The 15,920-nt window shown below is 46.5% G+C and overlaps 2 protein-coding genes across 6 annotated transcripts in view; one reads left to right on the top strand and one right to left on the bottom strand.

Annotated features, from left to right (window-relative positions):
• PIP4K2B (phosphatidylinositol-5-phosphate 4-kinase type 2 beta) overlaps window positions 1–12,354 on the top strand; it is a 17,208-nt gene extending 4,854 nt beyond the window's left edge. For 2 of the 5 annotated variants that reach the window (XM_026072897.1, XM_026072898.1), the window contains exons 4-12: window positions 2,994–3,146; window positions 3,902–4,048; window positions 4,296–4,334; window positions 4,483–4,532; window positions 5,375–5,450; window positions 5,722–5,835; window positions 6,141–6,399; window positions 6,791–6,894; window positions 7,478–12,354. In XM_026072897.1, the coding sequence (XP_025928682.1) occupies window positions 2,994–3,146; window positions 3,902–4,048; window positions 4,296–4,334; window positions 4,483–4,532; window positions 5,375–5,450; window positions 5,722–5,835; window positions 6,141–6,399; window positions 6,791–6,894; window positions 7,478–7,558 (1,023 nt within the window). In that variant the 3' untranslated portion in view covers window positions 7,559–12,354. The remainder of the gene's footprint in view (window positions 1–2,993; window positions 3,147–3,901; window positions 4,049–4,295; window positions 4,335–4,482; window positions 4,533–5,374; window positions 5,451–5,721; window positions 5,836–6,140; window positions 6,400–6,790; window positions 6,895–7,477) is intronic. The other 3 variants (XM_026072900.1, XM_026072899.1, XM_026072901.1) reach the window with 3 other exon arrangements.
• Window positions 12,355–12,757: 403 nt separating this feature from the next.
• Window positions 12,758–15,920, bottom strand: part of PSMB3 (proteasome subunit beta 3) — a 3,406-nt gene continuing 243 nt past the window's right edge. The window contains exons 2-6 of the mRNA XM_026072903.1: window positions 15,298–15,482; window positions 14,633–14,740; window positions 13,846–14,023; window positions 13,492–13,586; window positions 12,758–12,882 (exon numbers count right to left, since the gene is read on the bottom strand). Coding sequence (XP_025928688.1) covers window positions 12,834–12,882; window positions 13,492–13,586; window positions 13,846–14,023; window positions 14,633–14,740; window positions 15,298–15,482 — 615 coding nt within the window. The 3' untranslated portion in view covers window positions 12,758–12,833. The remainder of the gene's footprint in view (window positions 12,883–13,491; window positions 13,587–13,845; window positions 14,024–14,632; window positions 14,741–15,297; window positions 15,483–15,920) is intronic.

The raw sequence follows: 15,920 nt of genomic DNA, 5'->3' as shown, positions 1-15,920 counted from the left end.
CCCCCCCAAGACTGTCACAATTCTCTGTAATTATATCTAGATTATTGCTTGATCTCCTCCTGTTTCAAGGTTAATGTAATGAAGAGATCTGTTTTCCCTCTCCAGCTGCATGGCTCACTGCGCTGGTGAGAAACTGGATCTACTTGATCCAGTTTCTGGTCTCCTGTGGTGGGGGGTAAGGAGCAGATGCGTAGCACCTGCATCCCATCCTCTGCCCCCTGGTTCCCAGACCGAGGGGGGAGCATCTGCGGTCCCTCCGCGAGAAGGGGTGCGCTCTGAGCATTGCTGTTTGGGGCTTTTTGCTTCTTTGTGTAGCGATGTCTCAGAGTTGCCTCTCTCCTGGCTGCCGGGGTCCGTCATACTCTGCTGCCTGCTCTCGGGCATGTTGGAGCTGGGCACCTGAGGGTGTTTGCTCAGAGCGAGACACGTTTTTCATAGCAGAACTGACAGTTTTCTTTGCTTTTCTTCTGCAAGAGGCTGGCTGTCCCCAGGAGGAGCAGCAAATGCTGGCTGCTGGCTCCTGGTTGCCCGTCGCAGCTCTGCCCTGGGTGACTGCCCGTCTGCTGACGGAGGTAGAGCTGAGCCCGGCGCGGGGAGGCAGGTGGTGGTCTTTGGGCGCCTGTGTGCTCAGTGCCTCCTAATTACCTGCAAGCCATGAGTCGCACACGCACGTCGCTCCTGCTTCTGATGGAAAATCTCTTTTATTTTCGGGACACGGCTGCTCAGTTCATGCTTTTCTTGAATGCGTTCCTGTTAGATGATTAATTTTATTTTTTCCCTCCTACCATCAGGCCCGTTTGCTAGGCAGCAGTGGCACTTCGCCAGGAGAAGCAGTACCATTGCCTCCTGGTCTGTTGACAGTATTTATGCCAGGCTGCGTGTGGCTCTTGAGGAGGCTGCTTGGCCAGCAACACCCTGCCCCTTGGGCTGGCTCTACCAGGGAATTGCTCTGTGTGCTGCCTTCCTCCATACCCTTCAGTGCACCTCTTGCATGTGGTGAAATCATTAGCTCCTAATTATTTTTTTTCTCAGTCCATCTGCTGTAGGATATTTTAGATTTTTTTTTCCTCTCTGTTTAAAGAATTGATCAGAAACATGTGAACTAACTTACGTGGAAGTACACACAGTTGTGCTGGTTCCCTCTTACCTGGTTTATCGTTTATGTTGTACCTGTTGCTCTGAATGGGTACTTCTCCCATTTCTGGGGCAGAGCAGTTTGGCTGTTTAAAAGTGTCCACCCAGAACAGAAAGCAGAAGACATTCACTGAGCTGAATTCAGGTGGGTAAAATGCAATGGCTCGAGTGGGAGTTAAGCCAGGATGCTAAATTTAACACTCAAACTCTGGAGAAGGTGGGAGTGACAGGAAGGGAATGAAGTAAACCTAAGGACTGTGAGTTTGGTAATGTCCATATGTGGTCACGATTTCTGCTTCCCATCTCCTCTAGAAGAAAGGCTCTGTGGTTTTGAGGTGATGACTGTTTAAACTGTGTAGCACAGACTCATTTGCAAATGTCAGCAAGAAGCAAGTTTTTTTTGTTGTTTGGCTCTATTTTTCTGACAGTTTTAAAACCACTGGCAGTAGTAGAGTTTTTCCCCTGCTTCATTAAAGTTTTAAAAGCTTTAAATGCTTCTTTCTGAAAGGAAACCTCTCAGCTCACTTGCAGCATGACATGGTAAATCCCTCTTTCGCAGCAGGCTCTGCTTGCCTGCCTGTCCGTGTCTGCAGAAGAGCAGGCTCCCTCTGCTGTCTGCTCTCCAGAGCAGCCAAGGGGAGGAGAGAACAGTGTAACTAGCAGCTAAAAAACATCGTGAAATGCATTGTCCATCCCTGAGGTCCTGAAAAACACATCTACCTTGAGCTAAAAGCCGAGACCCAGACATCTGCACCGCTGTGTTTCAGAGCAAAGCTCTCCCCATGTGCTTGCGTCAATGGTAAGGAAACACTAGGGAGATCCAATACCAGTAGTTGGCAGAACAGCTTCTGAGCAGACACTGGTAACTGGGATGCTGGAGTTGGGAGGCAATTGCTGAGAAGTGACAGAGAAAACAAGCAGGAGACTGGTGACCTGGCTGCTAGGTTAGTCAGGAAGGCATGAAGTGGCTGTGACCGTGGGATGAGGCTCACACCAAGTCCTTCTGCCTGGGGAGAGGGATCAGGGCTCACGCCATGGTACAGGGGAACATGGTAGATACCTGCTCTGCAGTTTACTTTGGATTTTCCAGTTGTGCTGCAATGTTTCGTTGCTAAGGGTGGAGACAGGGATATAAAGACAGATGCTCTTGGTTTTCGGAAGAACAACCGATCTATTTATACTCACTAATCCTTTTCATCCAATTATAAGAATAGCAGAAGCCGAGGGTGGCTTTTGGTTTCAGTATTTCCCCAACTCTTGTTGGGGAATTCTTTACAAGTCATACTGAAACCAAAGGTTTTTTTGTCACTTAATGCTGCTTTTCGATGGAAAAGAAGTCAGGCCCTTTGCATTTATTGTGTTCTGCTTTTCCTTAGACCTTGGAAATATCCTGATTGTTCTTAGTTTTCCAGGAGGAACTCCTAAGACATCTTGACTTGTGTATACTGCTGCCTTAAAGACTCATTAGTAAAGAATATCTTCAAAAATGTGTGCCAGGTGTTGGAGTAAGACATGTTAACAAATCGAAGGCCCAGACGAAAGTTCTAAACCCCATGTCCAGACTTCTAAATTGAGTGGGTTAACCTCTGTAGTGCTGAGCACGCAGGGATGCTTGCTTATAACCATCACGACTGTAGTTGGTTTGCGAATGTGCTCTGAACCCTGGCCAGGACGCTGGCACAGTTACAACGGTGGACCACCAAGTCCCTGGGATGTCTATTCTTCCAGGGCTAGCCAGGTTGTGGAGCTGGCTCTGGTCGCCCATGTCACATGTACTTTCCAAGACTGCTCTTCTTTCTTCTCTGGGGAAATGGCAGTTCCTGCCTGTCTTCCCCACCTGTTTGTTCTGGTTCCCTCAGAATTCGGTGACACGAAGCGCCCCAGTGAACAGTGACAGCCAGGGCCGATGCGGGGCCCGGTTCCTCACCACCTACGACAGGAGGTTTGTCATTAAGGCAGTGTCAAGCGAGGATGTAGCAGAGATGCACAACATCTTAAAGAAGTACCATCAGGTATGGTGAGTCTGGAACCCTGGGAGAGGGAGGTGGCGAACGCCTCGGGGAGCATCTTGTGATTTGCTGGGGAGCTGGAGCTTGGATTCACTGTGAGCAACCTGGCAGAGCTTGCCAACAGCTTTTGCAGAAGAAAGCAGTGTTCCTTAGCGCCCAAGAGCCAGTTAGGGCATAGCCGTCTGCTTCTTCGCAGTGCAGAGCCCCTGCATGGCTCACCCTGTTCCTTACATCAATGAATTATGGATTGCTGGTACCTGAAAGCAGTAAACATGGTCCTGATTAGTAGCCCTTGAATTAGACTTTCCGGAGGGACCCGGGAGGAGACAGCTGCCTTACCAGAAGGAAGGAGGGGCGGCATGGGACAACTGGAAATGTTCTAGCCTGGATTGCATTATCAGCCCGTCCATCTGCTCTTTACTTCCAGATACACTCACATAACCGCAAGAAGTGAAGTTAGCCAGTGCCAAGAACAGAGTCGCCCAGCTGAGACTGGGTAGGACAGGACAGGCAGGCTGGACACGCGCACACAGTGGGATGCTCGGCCTCAGCTCAGGGCTGAAAGCTTCTTGCAATGCCCTAGCTTGCTTTGCTTGAGACGCTGGGCACTATTTGCAGGCCTCCTCTCCTTTCGCATGAGTGTCGGATGGCTGGAACCGGAGGCTTCCCTTTCAGCTTCTTGCTCATGTTGTGTCAGAGATCGGTTTTGTGTGACGGTGCCATCTTTCTCTGCCCTTCCCTTCCCCGCTCCCCTCCAGTTCATAGTGGAGTGTCACGGGAACACCCTCCTGCCTCAGTTCCTGGGCATGTACCGGCTCACCGTGGACGGGGTGGAAACCTACATGGTGGTTACCAGGAACGTATTTAGTCACAGGCTGACCGTGCATCGGAAGTACGACCTGAAGGTGAGAGTTTGGAGGGCCATGACGGAGGTGTAGACTGCTTTTCAGGATAGTGGGAACTGGGTTTTTTTAAGACCTACTTGACAAGGTCCTGGACTTCGCTTTTTGCTTGGTGGCAGGGAGGGGAAACTGACTTTAAAAATATGTTCATTTTTTTCTGCGTTGAGGAATTAAATTAATTGGTGTCAATAAATTCTTCAGGAATACAATACCTAGTGCACCAATGCCTTTTCCTTTATTTTTTTGTCAGGGCTCAACAGTATCCAGGGAAGCAAGCGATAAAGAGAAGGTATGGACCATCCCTGGCCAGCCTTTCCTTCCTCCTGGTGGTTGGGAGCAAGTGGGATCCATCTGACTGTTCCCTTTTGCAAAGGGGTACTGAGCAGGGGAGATTAAACGGGCCTGGAGTGACAACCTGTTTCTGTCCCACCTTTCAGGCTGTGCCCAGTAACTGCTCAGGAAGAGATGGTGCAGACACCTGGCAGAGGTGCAGATCTGGTGCTGCCAGGCTTGTTATCTTGACACTGCCAAGAGTGGGGGGAACTTCTTGGGGGACAATTCCACAAGTACCAAATCCCAAATTAATGTGATGGTGCCTTTATGGACAGGTTTCTTCACAGTGCTCCCCTCTGTGCCAAGCTGAGTCAGATCAGCAGTTAGCTTTTGCAACAGATGCTTTTGTAAACCAGACCAAGCCCCTCTCAGCTTCTTTGCATATTTCAGTATGTTTGTAAATTTAGGCTTTGGTCCCGTTAGGGGAGCTTCTAAGAGTCCTGCCCCTGCAAAGCTGCAGCTGTGACACTACCATGGAAAGTCCTATTGAAATCACAGCAGTAACTCATGGTACTACATTTTTTGCACGTGCACATGGGCTTTGCAGGTTTGAGACTACTGAGTAAGTCTACTCCAGCCTGCCCCAAAATTAGATCTCTGGCATGAGCCAAGGAACTCCCATTTATACTGAAAACTGGCGTCAAGGCATGGCTTCATGGTGCCCAAGTGTCCCTGGCTTGCTGGCTGTTTGCTCTCTAGCTTTTTCTGCTTATGTAGCTCGTCTCAGACAATTCACATTAGATCTATATAAAGTCACCACACAGTCGTATATCATTCTAAGAACAAAATAATTGAATTCCCAGTTGCACAAAGGGGTTGTATGTTCTTCCATATCCCTGAAAAATCCTCAGGGCCTGTTGCAAGCAGATTCCTCGAAATACAGTGGTTTTAATTTTTTCCTCAAGTCTTTAGGGAGAGAAGCATTTTTTTCAAGTCTCCCCCTTCCCCCCTCCCCATTGGAAGCCAACAAAATGCATCTCTTTTCTATTCTGGGAGCTGGTTGGACCGTCTCTGGCTGGAGCTCAGCTGTCAAGCTTTCAGCCTGCAGCAAATCTTCCCGGCAGTCTTTAAAGTTGAGTTGCTCTCGGTGTCTCCCTTCAATTCCCCCTAGGTACAGCTCAGCACATGGATTCATTGAGAAATACTGTGCTCTGCCTGGTGCCATTTTAATACCTAGTGGACAGGATGAGCCACTTTGCTGTAGAAAGAGGCAAGAGACATCCTGATGCCACCCTACGCTTAATCAGAGTCTCTGTGCAATCAACATATTGCAAAAAAATCAATGTACCAGCCCTCCCGCAAGAGGGAGAGTTTAGGAGTTTGACACAGGCTTTTCCTTGCAGGCCAAGGATCTGCCAACGTTCAAGGACAACGACTTCTTGAATGAGGGTCAGAAGCTGCATGTTGGAGAAGAGAGTAAAAAGAACTTCCTTGAAAAGCTGAAGCGGGATGTGGAGGTAGAGTTTCCTGTGGGGCAACTGTTACTCTGAGTGGGTCTCCCGTAACTGGATCCTCACGGTGGCTGGTGGCCTGAGGGATACAGCAGTGCCTGAAAAGCAAGTTGTTCCTTGAGCAGTCAAGCAATTGCAGTCAGGGTTGTGCTGGTGGCAGGTGGCATATGAGCTCCTGTGTAGATTCTGTGGAGTCTAGTAAGGGTTCAGCTCTCACTACAGCCTTTTCTTACGGAGATACCGGCAGGGTAGGACTGAGGGTCTCTGATCCCACATGCGTGCTACTGTTCTCACTCATCTCCCTCTCCCAGTTTCTAGCTCAACTGAAGATCATGGACTACAGCCTGCTGGTTGGGATCCACGATGTTGACCGTGCAGAGCAGGAAGAGATGGAAGTAGAGGATCGAGCAGAGGATGAGGAGTGTGAGAATGACGGTCTCAGTGGCAACCCCATTTCCTCCTATGGCACACCCCCTGACAGCCCGGGCAATCTCCTCAACTACCCTCGCTTCTTTGGGCCTGGAGAGTTTGATCCTTCTGTTGATGTCTATGCTATGAAAAGCCATGAAAGTGAGTATCATGCAATCTTGCCCTGGAGAAGGTCTGGAGGACAGAGGAGGTGTCCTGGGGTTTGGCTGGGCTAAATGGAGTGGAAGGACTGTCCACAGAGAGAATGACCTTGCCAACTCTCTCACCTTCACTGTGCAGTCCCTGGTTGTGGAGGGTGCGAGTTAGAAGGGGTGGAAGCGATGCTCAGAGAACAGTGGGGTGTTTGAAGAATGTGTGGGCCTCCAATCTGCTGTTTCCAGTCGTTCTTCTCTGCCCTTCTACAGCTTTCAGATGCCTTGCTTTCTTTGCTAGCTGCATCAAGATAGATCTGCCATATATTTCTTAAGGAGGGGGGTGTCGCTGGGCTTTGCTCACAGCGCAGGGTGTGCTAGCGACTCTCTTGCCTTGCTAGGTGCTCCCAAGAAGGAGGTGTACTTCATGGCCATTATAGACATTCTTACGCCATACGATGCGAAGAAGAAAGCTGCACATGCTGCCAAAACGGTGAAACATGGGGTAAGCGGCCTGCCACCCACAAGAAGGATGGGCTTTGGGGCTTCTGCTTTGCTGCATGCCTCTGTGTGTGTGTGTGTGTGAAAGATTTCCTGACTGGTTTTTCACCAATTTGTAAATTCTCCAGTGGTTTCATGGCCAAGTACAGCTCTTTCCTCACTCTTCCTGTGTCCTCAGACTGTTTTGGAAGGGCTTTCCCTCTGGTTGGTGGATCAGGACAGCAAGACCTGAGTTTCCCTGTTCATCCTCCCTCTTGGAGCAGAACAGAGGGATCCAGACACAGAGTTCTTCATGCTCCTCCCAAATCTCCTCTAAACCATGAAGGAATAAATCCAGTGCCTTGACTCAGTGGCCTCCAGCAAATCCAGCTGGGGTTAAAATCAGTTCCCTTGAGGATCTCGCTAGACCTCTCAGGGTGTTGGTTGTTTCTTGAATTTGCAAGCCCATTTGTGGGTCTTTCCCAGCAGAGCCAGGCTGTGCTGGCCACAATCCCTCCCTGCATCCTCCCTCGTCCACCCTTGGCAGTGCTGCAGGGTCTGCCCCACGAGGAAGGTGTTGTGACTTATCTTTCCTCTCTGCCTTGCAGGCTGGGGCAGAGATCTCCACCGTGAACCCAGAGCAGTACTCTAAACGCTTCAATGAATTTATGTCCAATATCCTGACATAGTCGTCTTCAGCCTTCAGCGAGAAATGAAGAGAAGAGGGGCTACTTCCAAACAGAGATTGCAGCCTGTGACACTAAAACAGACACTGTAGCAGCATGTGGGGTGTGCGTGTGTGTGCGTGTGTGTGCGTGTGAGCAAGAACGAGTGTGTGGCACTGTGTGACTTAAAAGAAAACTAATTCTAGGTGCACCCTCCGACAGTCCACTTGACCCAGGTGGAAAAGTGGGTTTTTATGTTACAGAAGTGCCCAGACATAGATTTGAGGGCTTTTTAAAACAAGCAAAGTGCATTGTTTCAGCACTGCTCTTTCTAATGACGTTTTCTCCTCTCTGATCAAGAGAATCCTGTAGGGATATGACATGTGGCACTGTATAAAAGGGGTCACTCTAGATCATGTTCAGTGAGAGTGAAGCAGTGCCTGATTCCACAAACTACTACTAATTTTTTTATTGGACTGTCTTTACCAGAAAGACGAACAAGCCCTTTTATTTCCCTCTTGGTAGGAATTGGAAGGAAAATTGCTCACCATTTCGAGGATGGAAAATATTACTCTGATAAGGAGGAGTCGCTGAACTTTAACTAGGTAAATTCAGACTGGGACACTTTATATTTTTTGGTTAATTTAAGTAAAGAAAACTTTTTTTGTAACTGCACTTGATTTACGAGAAAGATGAGGGAAATGAACATCTACCAAAGATGATCATGTAAAAAGGTGTAACTCCTAAGAGCCTAAAAAAATCAGTGTGAGAAGTAGTAGAGACCTTGAACAGCCTCAGAAAATAATGTGCTCGGCCCCATCATGCTTTCAATTGGCTAGCTATGAAGATTTCATAAAAGAGAAAAATTGCATTTTGTACCTGTAGATTTGGGATAGTATTTGACTATCTGGAACGTTTTCCTGTCACACCTCAGTCAGGAATTGCCGTGTCTCTTAGATCACAGCTTCACATCACAGTTCTGCCAGTGTTAATCTAGCTAATGTTCGTCTTCCTAACTCGCCCAGGCTGCAACAGGTACTTGAATTTGTTTCCTGACAGAGGTTCTTTGGCTAGTTGGTTTATTTTTTAAAAGGCAATGCGACTTGCACGCGAAGGAATTGGACTCGCTGCCGGTGGGGAGTGCTGGAGCTGTGACCGTGGAGCAAGTTTCACTGCTTAAGAGGACTTGGGACTTGAGCTGTGATTGTTTTTACTCTGCTCCGCTCCGTATCCCTCTCTAGAGCGACAGTCGAGGAGCGGAAATGTTTGAACACTTGCGCCAGATTATTTTTTTCCCCCTAAGGAATTGGAACTGATTTGTGTGACTGAATAACGTCCTGTTTTGTCTCCAGAATGCTTGTAATATTTTTCACAGCCAAGCTTGTCAGACTTGCTTTGGGTTTCATTAGCTCTGCTGCACAACAGTTACAGACTTTTTGGTTCTTTTTTTAATTTTCTTTTTCTTTTTAAGCAGGATTTAGCGTTTGGAACAAACCTCTTGCAGTTGAAACATGTTGCTTATCTGCCTTGAAACTGTTTTCACATATGCCTTTGTTTCGGGAATAAGCCGTTTCGAATGTCTGTCCTGTGCTGTAATGCGTGCTACAGTTTGGTGTGTGGAATTTGGTCTTTTTGAGAGATAACTGGTGCTCATCACATCCTGGTAATTTCCCTAGACTAACACTAGCTCTGGTCTGGATTCTGAATGCGGGCTTGGGCTTTTGATGTTCATACCCACATTCTTGATGTGAATCCCACAGGTCTCAGCTTTGAAGGGGACAAAAGGGGGCTAAAGTTTCAGCCCATAAGAGTGCACTGTAAATAGAGTCTTTAAGAGTCAAAATTTGATATTAGGGGGTGTAATGGGATATGAATCTTTTTTTTCATTCATGGATCATTCCCTTTGACATGGGGCAAATTTCTTCTGCCACTGTAGTCCAGTCCCTGTTCTGTGTGATGTGGGGGCTAACACACCACTGTCTGAGAGTCTAAAGAGTCTCGTGTCTTAAGGTGTGTAGCTGGAAAAGCCACAAAACAAATGCAGATACGAGAACACTTTATAAAGGGAGGAAATAGAGGGTATCATCAGTTTAGTTTTGTGGGCATTATATTGGTTGCTTTTCTCTTAAACAGTAAGCACTTAAGTTTACTATAAATTAGAAATTAAATACCAGTCACTTTTTATTCCTGACAGTTTTTTTTAAATCTGCATTGAATCTGCAACTTTGGCCTGGTAAGTTTGCCTTTCTCCTTTGGGGAAATTAGCTGGTACCTTTTAAACTGTTTATCTTCAAATCATGTATTAAAAAAGAAATGAAAATGGGGGAGGAAGAGAGAAGGAAATTAGTAAACTGCAGACATACTACAAAGAGACACTACAAACAAACAACCCAAAGACAGTAGAAGGATGAAGTTTGCGTAGCTAGGAGCAACAATCTCATTCACTGGATTTCATAAACAGGAATGAAATTAAAATGCAGTTAGTTCCTGCAGCAATCTTTACAGAACTCATGATACTAAGGGCTCAAGAGTAGTTAACTGTATTTTCTTGCCCCACTCCAAATGGGGAGAAAAACTCCTGCTAGAATTAAATTGGCTGTCTCTGGCTCAAGTGATATAAAAAGCAGCCCTATAAACCCTATTCACTTTTAGCACTTCCCCAATTCTGCCACTTCTGTCGAGTTGCCATACTGTGTGTATTAAAGTAATTAAATGCAATTTTCTCACTTAATGATGTATTACCCAGGTATGTAACTTTGTTTAACATAAGCATTTTGTATATTGTTTACATTTTGAGAGGTAGCATTATGTTAAAATGCTAATTTTTGTTTCTAGACAGTATTTTTATTACCAGAATAAGAGGTGACGCTGCAAATATTTGATTTGTTTTAAAAGGGACTTTTTGCTTTTGTTTTTGTTTTGTTTTTTAATCTTGTTTTAGGTCACTTTTTTAACTCAAGTATTTAAAAAGAAAACCCAGCCCTTTCAGTCCTGGTTTTACAACTGCTTGTGCTAGTTTGTTGTCTGTTTCTGGTGTGAATTTAGTTCTAGTTTGCTGAATGTAGATATTTCTGTCTGTAGCATGTACCCTGCAGAACACTTTACACTGAAGTGCATTTGACTGAAAAACACCGCTCAGCTGAAAGAGTTGCAGTAGGTAGACAGATCACTCGGATCCCCATCAGAGTGCAGGAGAGTCTCTCATGTGAGAAGTTACTGCTTTATTTTTTCAAGAAATTGCAGTGCAATTCTTGGTCAACTGGAGGGGTTTTTTTAAACAAAAAAAAACCCTTAGTGTGCAGTCTCTCTCTCCAGTACCTGAAGGCAGTTTGTGTTTGGGAAGGGAGCTGCAGGATTCATAGTCCTGCCTATACTGAAGATCTCTTTTTGAACATGGGCCTGATCTGTCAAAATCAAGAACTAAAAACTTCCTTGAACCTAGAACATGTCTCTTCCCCTTTGAGATAGCTCCTAGGGCATAAAAAAGAGCAGGAGAGGAAAGGCAGAGTAAATAGTCCCAGTTTGGGTGCTGTTCTGCCCCAATAGTGCAATAAAAAAACCACTCGAGAACATGATGGGTCACCCTTTATATAGGAACCACTTGTTCTGGAGTTAGCAGGCAGCACCCGTCCTCTGTGTCAGCTTTGTGTCAGTGCGAGGAAGAGGGCCTGGTGGCAGCAGGAGTTCGCGTCTTGCAGCAAGGAGCGGTGGAATTCTTCCCCCTTGTCTCATACACTGCCGCTGATTGATCTGGTTTTAATTATAAAAGCCATGATGATACAATTTATCCCTGGGGAAACTTCTGGGGTAGTAGGTGACTACAAATTTCCTGCATAAATGAGGCTGTAGTCCCACATCCAAAAATCCTAGTTTTAGATTGGATTATCATAATAGCAAAAGCACTAAAACACTTGAGTTCTATTCCCTCCTCTGGGAGAAAGCTCCTGCTTTGCCCTCCAGAGCACGACCACAGCTACCTTCAACTGGGGACCAGCCTCGGAGTCCAATAAAGGCACAAAGCAAGGTTGTATTGTAGTTATGGACCGTGGTTGGTAGGGGTTGTGTCTTTGCCTCAACTGACCGATGCCTCCCAGTCCTATGACTACTATGCAGTCTTTACAGATGCCTCCTTTCAAGCTGCACAAAGGTCAAAAGTGTTTAATCTTGAGCTGGTACAGACCTTTCAGAAGTCAGTGCATGTACTGAAACTTGGTTTGCAACACTGCGTAACTGATCTGAGACAGACTGTCATTGCAATAGCTCCAAAAGCAAAATAGCTGTCCTCTGCTCATCTGTGTGTTTTTAATGCCCCATTTCAGATTTGCCTGTCAACTTCCCGTACTTCTGCAGAGCCATTCTCCGGTATCCATATTAGCCACTACTGATTTTCCTTGCTCTTTGAAATGAATTCTTGTGTAATAGCAATGGCAAAGCTTGGAGAACCAACTTCTGGTCATCCATCATTTTTAGTGGTTTCAGTTTTTACCACTCAGAACTTGTGCTGTTCTTTGTTTAGCTGCTCAGTGCTAAGCGCAGCTGGATTGAGTTGTGTCAAGTGAGCCTATTACACACAGGTCACAAGGGTGGGCAGGGCTAATCAGTGCAACTGAAAAAATGTGAATAAATTAAGTTTAATCAAAAACTAAAAAAAAAAAAGCATTTAGGTTTTTTCACTGCTGTTTTTTAAATAGGAATTTTAAGTCCTCTGTGCTTGTCTGTTTGCTAGGAGCAGTTTGAGACACTGTTACTGTTTTGAAATGCATGCATGTTACAAGATGAGTCTCCAACCAGAGAAAAATAAAATTAAAACTTTGTGTACATCTGTTCTTTATCATTGTCTTCTTTAAGTGTTCTAATAATCAGCTATTACTTTGTGAAGTATGTGGTCATTTTAAGGAAGTCTTAAACTAATTACAGCTGGAAAAGTCTGTTTATACCTGCCTATAATTGGAGCTTATAAATAAGAACTGATTCTACCCTGTACCAAGTACTAGACATGAGAACAATTTAGAGCTGACAGGAAAAACTGGTACCGCCACACTGCCTGAAGGAGATGCTGTTGACTCCCTGGGTGCACCTGAAGGCCAGTTGCTCACAGATGTAGAGATACTGAGAAGGATTAGTTACAGGCAGCTCAGAGAGAAAGGTAAGCTCTTTCTGAGAGCTTTAGGGTGAGATGAGAACTTAATCCTAATGTTCAGACTTAAGAAAAGGAAAGTTAACTACAATAGAGGAGAAGAGTTTTATTTAAAAAAGTTCCAAGCAGACTGGGATGTGAAACAGGAACAGCTGTGCGGGGCTAGTCCATGCGAGCTTTCAGGGTCCTCGTGGTGATCTTGTCTTTTTCACTAGAGGGGGAGAAGAACAAGGAGACTGTTAATAAATCAGCGTTAAATATCTCCATACAGATTGTCATTTTATTGGGAAAGGGGACTGCGCATATGTAGTTTGTTTGCAAGTGCAGGCAGATGCCCATTACCACTGAATAATCCCCATCCTCCCACCTCTGCACCCCAGGGCAGTTCACCAGGTTCACTAACGCCTGGGATACTGCTCAGGGATCACAGGGAAACAGCACTAAGAGCAAAATAAGTTGCTCCAGAAGCAAGTCTGACGCAAAGTTAACCTTGCATCCCACTGGGGCAAACAGCACCCACGTAGCCCACGTCACCTGCAGGTGAGGAGTCACAGCCCCGGGTTCCGATGGGAACGCAGCTAGGGAATCCCTCTTCAGCAAGAGTCTGACCCTAGACTTACTCTCCCATGGCTACTGCGGTTGTGGCAACAGCCGTGAACAGAGAGCAACTATGAGTAATAAAACAATGTTTAACACGGACAAAACACTGCTGAAAGGGAGCAGGATTAGGAATACCCTGGAAACCAATCCCTCAACTGACTTAAACACAGAACTTGTTAAATTCTACCTCCTCTCTGTAGGGGAAGAGAGCAGCACTTACATAATGTGTACTATTACACCCATTCCGGATATGGCATCTCTGTCCACTGCATTCAACATGGCCTGTGAGATTGTTTCAAAGAGGTGATCTGGTTCCTGAAGAACAGAAGCTATTTTAGCAGGTGTAAAAATTGAACGTTGAGTCATCAGATTTTGTTCAAACCCAAAATACCATCCAAGAGGCTGCAAGATTTTTCCTGCAAGCTGCTATAAGCTACAGCCTCTCTCTTCTCCTGAGCTTCTTCTGGAAGTCTCAAAGGACAAAGCTTCATCCCACATGGGTATCTCAAGTTTTCCAGTTAACAGCGGGAGGCTGAATCCAAGAATCAGAGCTGAACCTTGCCACCTCACTCACCATGTCGGGCTCCCAGAGGGACTCGCACATGCCGTACATCTGCTCCGAGCAGGTGCCGCTGACCACAAAGTCATCGGTTATCATCGGGCAGCCAATCAGGTCTAGAGAGCAGACGAAAGGTTCGTGTGTTACAGGGTCCAACCCAGCAATGACTGGTTCTGTATAATAAGGTCCAAACCTGTGAAAAACAACATGACAGAGCAGTCCAACCACCTTGAAGCAGCTCCAGGTCCCACCTAAAGTAATCTTATATGGTCATTTAAATAGTAAGATCTAAAGGGACTCCAGAATTTGGGTGGAATTTAAATTCCAAGTCTGAGTATTTATCAAATAATTTAGATTTGATGGAATATAATTGTTTAAGATGGACTGAAGCTGAACTCTCCTGTAGATCAAAGTTTTCTTTTCCAGTATTTTCCTCTTAGCTGCGAATTTCTGTGTAGGGGCAGGCTATTGCTTCCTTTCAGTTAAACATCAGATTCGCATCTTCGCTTCAGTCCTAGGCAACCTTTGGTACAAACACTTTCATTTGTTACTGGTAAAAAGCTATGAGGCTTACGCATGAACAGAAATGCTAAACTGTGGTTAGCTGATGCACAGATCTGTCTATGAATCAAGCACTAGTTAAGCTAACACTGTCACTAAATTAAAGTTTCTTTTTTCCCAAACTGCAAGTCTCTACAGGAGCACTCCTCAGCCTCCCACCTCTCTAGAATCAGATCAATTCCAGTGACCACAGTCTGCCTTCATCAACATGGTAGAAGTAACTCCGTTGTTTGACAGTTACCGTCTCTCATAGAGTAGATTAGAAACCATGCTCATAAAAGTTTGAGGTTTGATCTGCCTTCCTTCCTTCAGTTCATAGAGGTTCAGCCTGAACTTCAGTCTCTGGGCACTGCAAGAAGAGATGAGAATCAGCATTAAAGCAGAAGCAGATTCCTTCTGCATCTATCTTCACACAGGCCTGAACTGTTTTATCGTATGCTGACAGATACTAACACCTGATGCATGCCTGAGGCAGCTAGGTACTCCAGATGCATCTCTTTTTACACCTGAAGTTGTTAGCTCTTCCTACTGACGTGATCTTCATTCAGATGCAATTTTATTAAAAAACAAAAAAACCCTACTCTTGTATTCCAAAATAAGCAGGAGCTTAATAAACCCAAGAAACAGAAGAGTAGGAAAAGAATACAACACATACATGCCATGAAAGCAAAGACGAACAAGGCAAAGACATAAGTCAAAGTCCTTTGACTTGTTTGAGAATGGCTCTGGAAAGCCTCAGCGACTGCAGACCAAGAAAAGGAATGCTGGTACCCAGCTACTACACCCTCCTTCATGAATAAGCAAAAACATCTAAGCTCAACATAAACTGCTGCTTAACATTCACTGTAAATACGCCTCTCACAGGCTCAGCATTAGACAGCACGGGCAGAAGAAGGTATCACTTACACAGTCTGCACATCTGTGGCTAGTCCAGCCAATCCAATATACAGTCTCTCTCCCATAGGGAAAATCTTCTGGAAGTCCGTGGTCACCATCTGCGCTTGAATTCCAAACCGCCGGTCGGCAGCAATGGCCACGCAGTTCTTCCCCTTCATGGCCATTACGGCCCCGCCGTTATACGACATAATAGACTAGGAGAGAGACAAGGGGTAACGCCAGGGCTGCGGGGAATCGGTTGGGGTGCGCGCTCCACGCCAGCGCGTCCAGTTCACGGGCGAGGTGGGGCCGCGTCGCCTTCGGCGTGTTTTGCGCGGCCTGTGCCCAGGGTCCCTAGTCCCCGGCGCCGGGCGGGCATTGCGCTGCCCTTCCTCCCTCCCTCCCTCCCTCCTGCCCAGCTCCGGCCCTGACCTCGCCATGGGGGGGGATGCGGGGCCCAGCCCGCACCGGGGAGCTAACGGGCACCCGCCTCCCGCTAGCCGGAGCCGGAGCCCAGTGGAGGAAAAGGGAAAAGAAGCCCCGAATATCCCAAATCCCGCCCGCCGCGGGCCCGTCTCGCCGGCACAAGGACCCGCCCGGCGCTGGGCACCCGCAGGCCGCGTCCTGCAGGCCCCGCACGGCGGGACCGGCCC

Source organism: Apteryx rowi, unplaced genomic scaffold (assembly GCF_003343035.1).
Source record: "Apteryx rowi isolate R43461 unplaced genomic scaffold, aptRow1 scaffold_354, whole genome shotgun sequence".
Classification (NCBI taxonomy): Eukaryota; Metazoa; Chordata; class Aves; order Apterygiformes; family Apterygidae; genus Apteryx; species Apteryx rowi.
The sequence above is the reverse complement of the archived record's forward strand: the minus strand, read 5'-3'. Positions and strand labels throughout refer to the sequence as shown.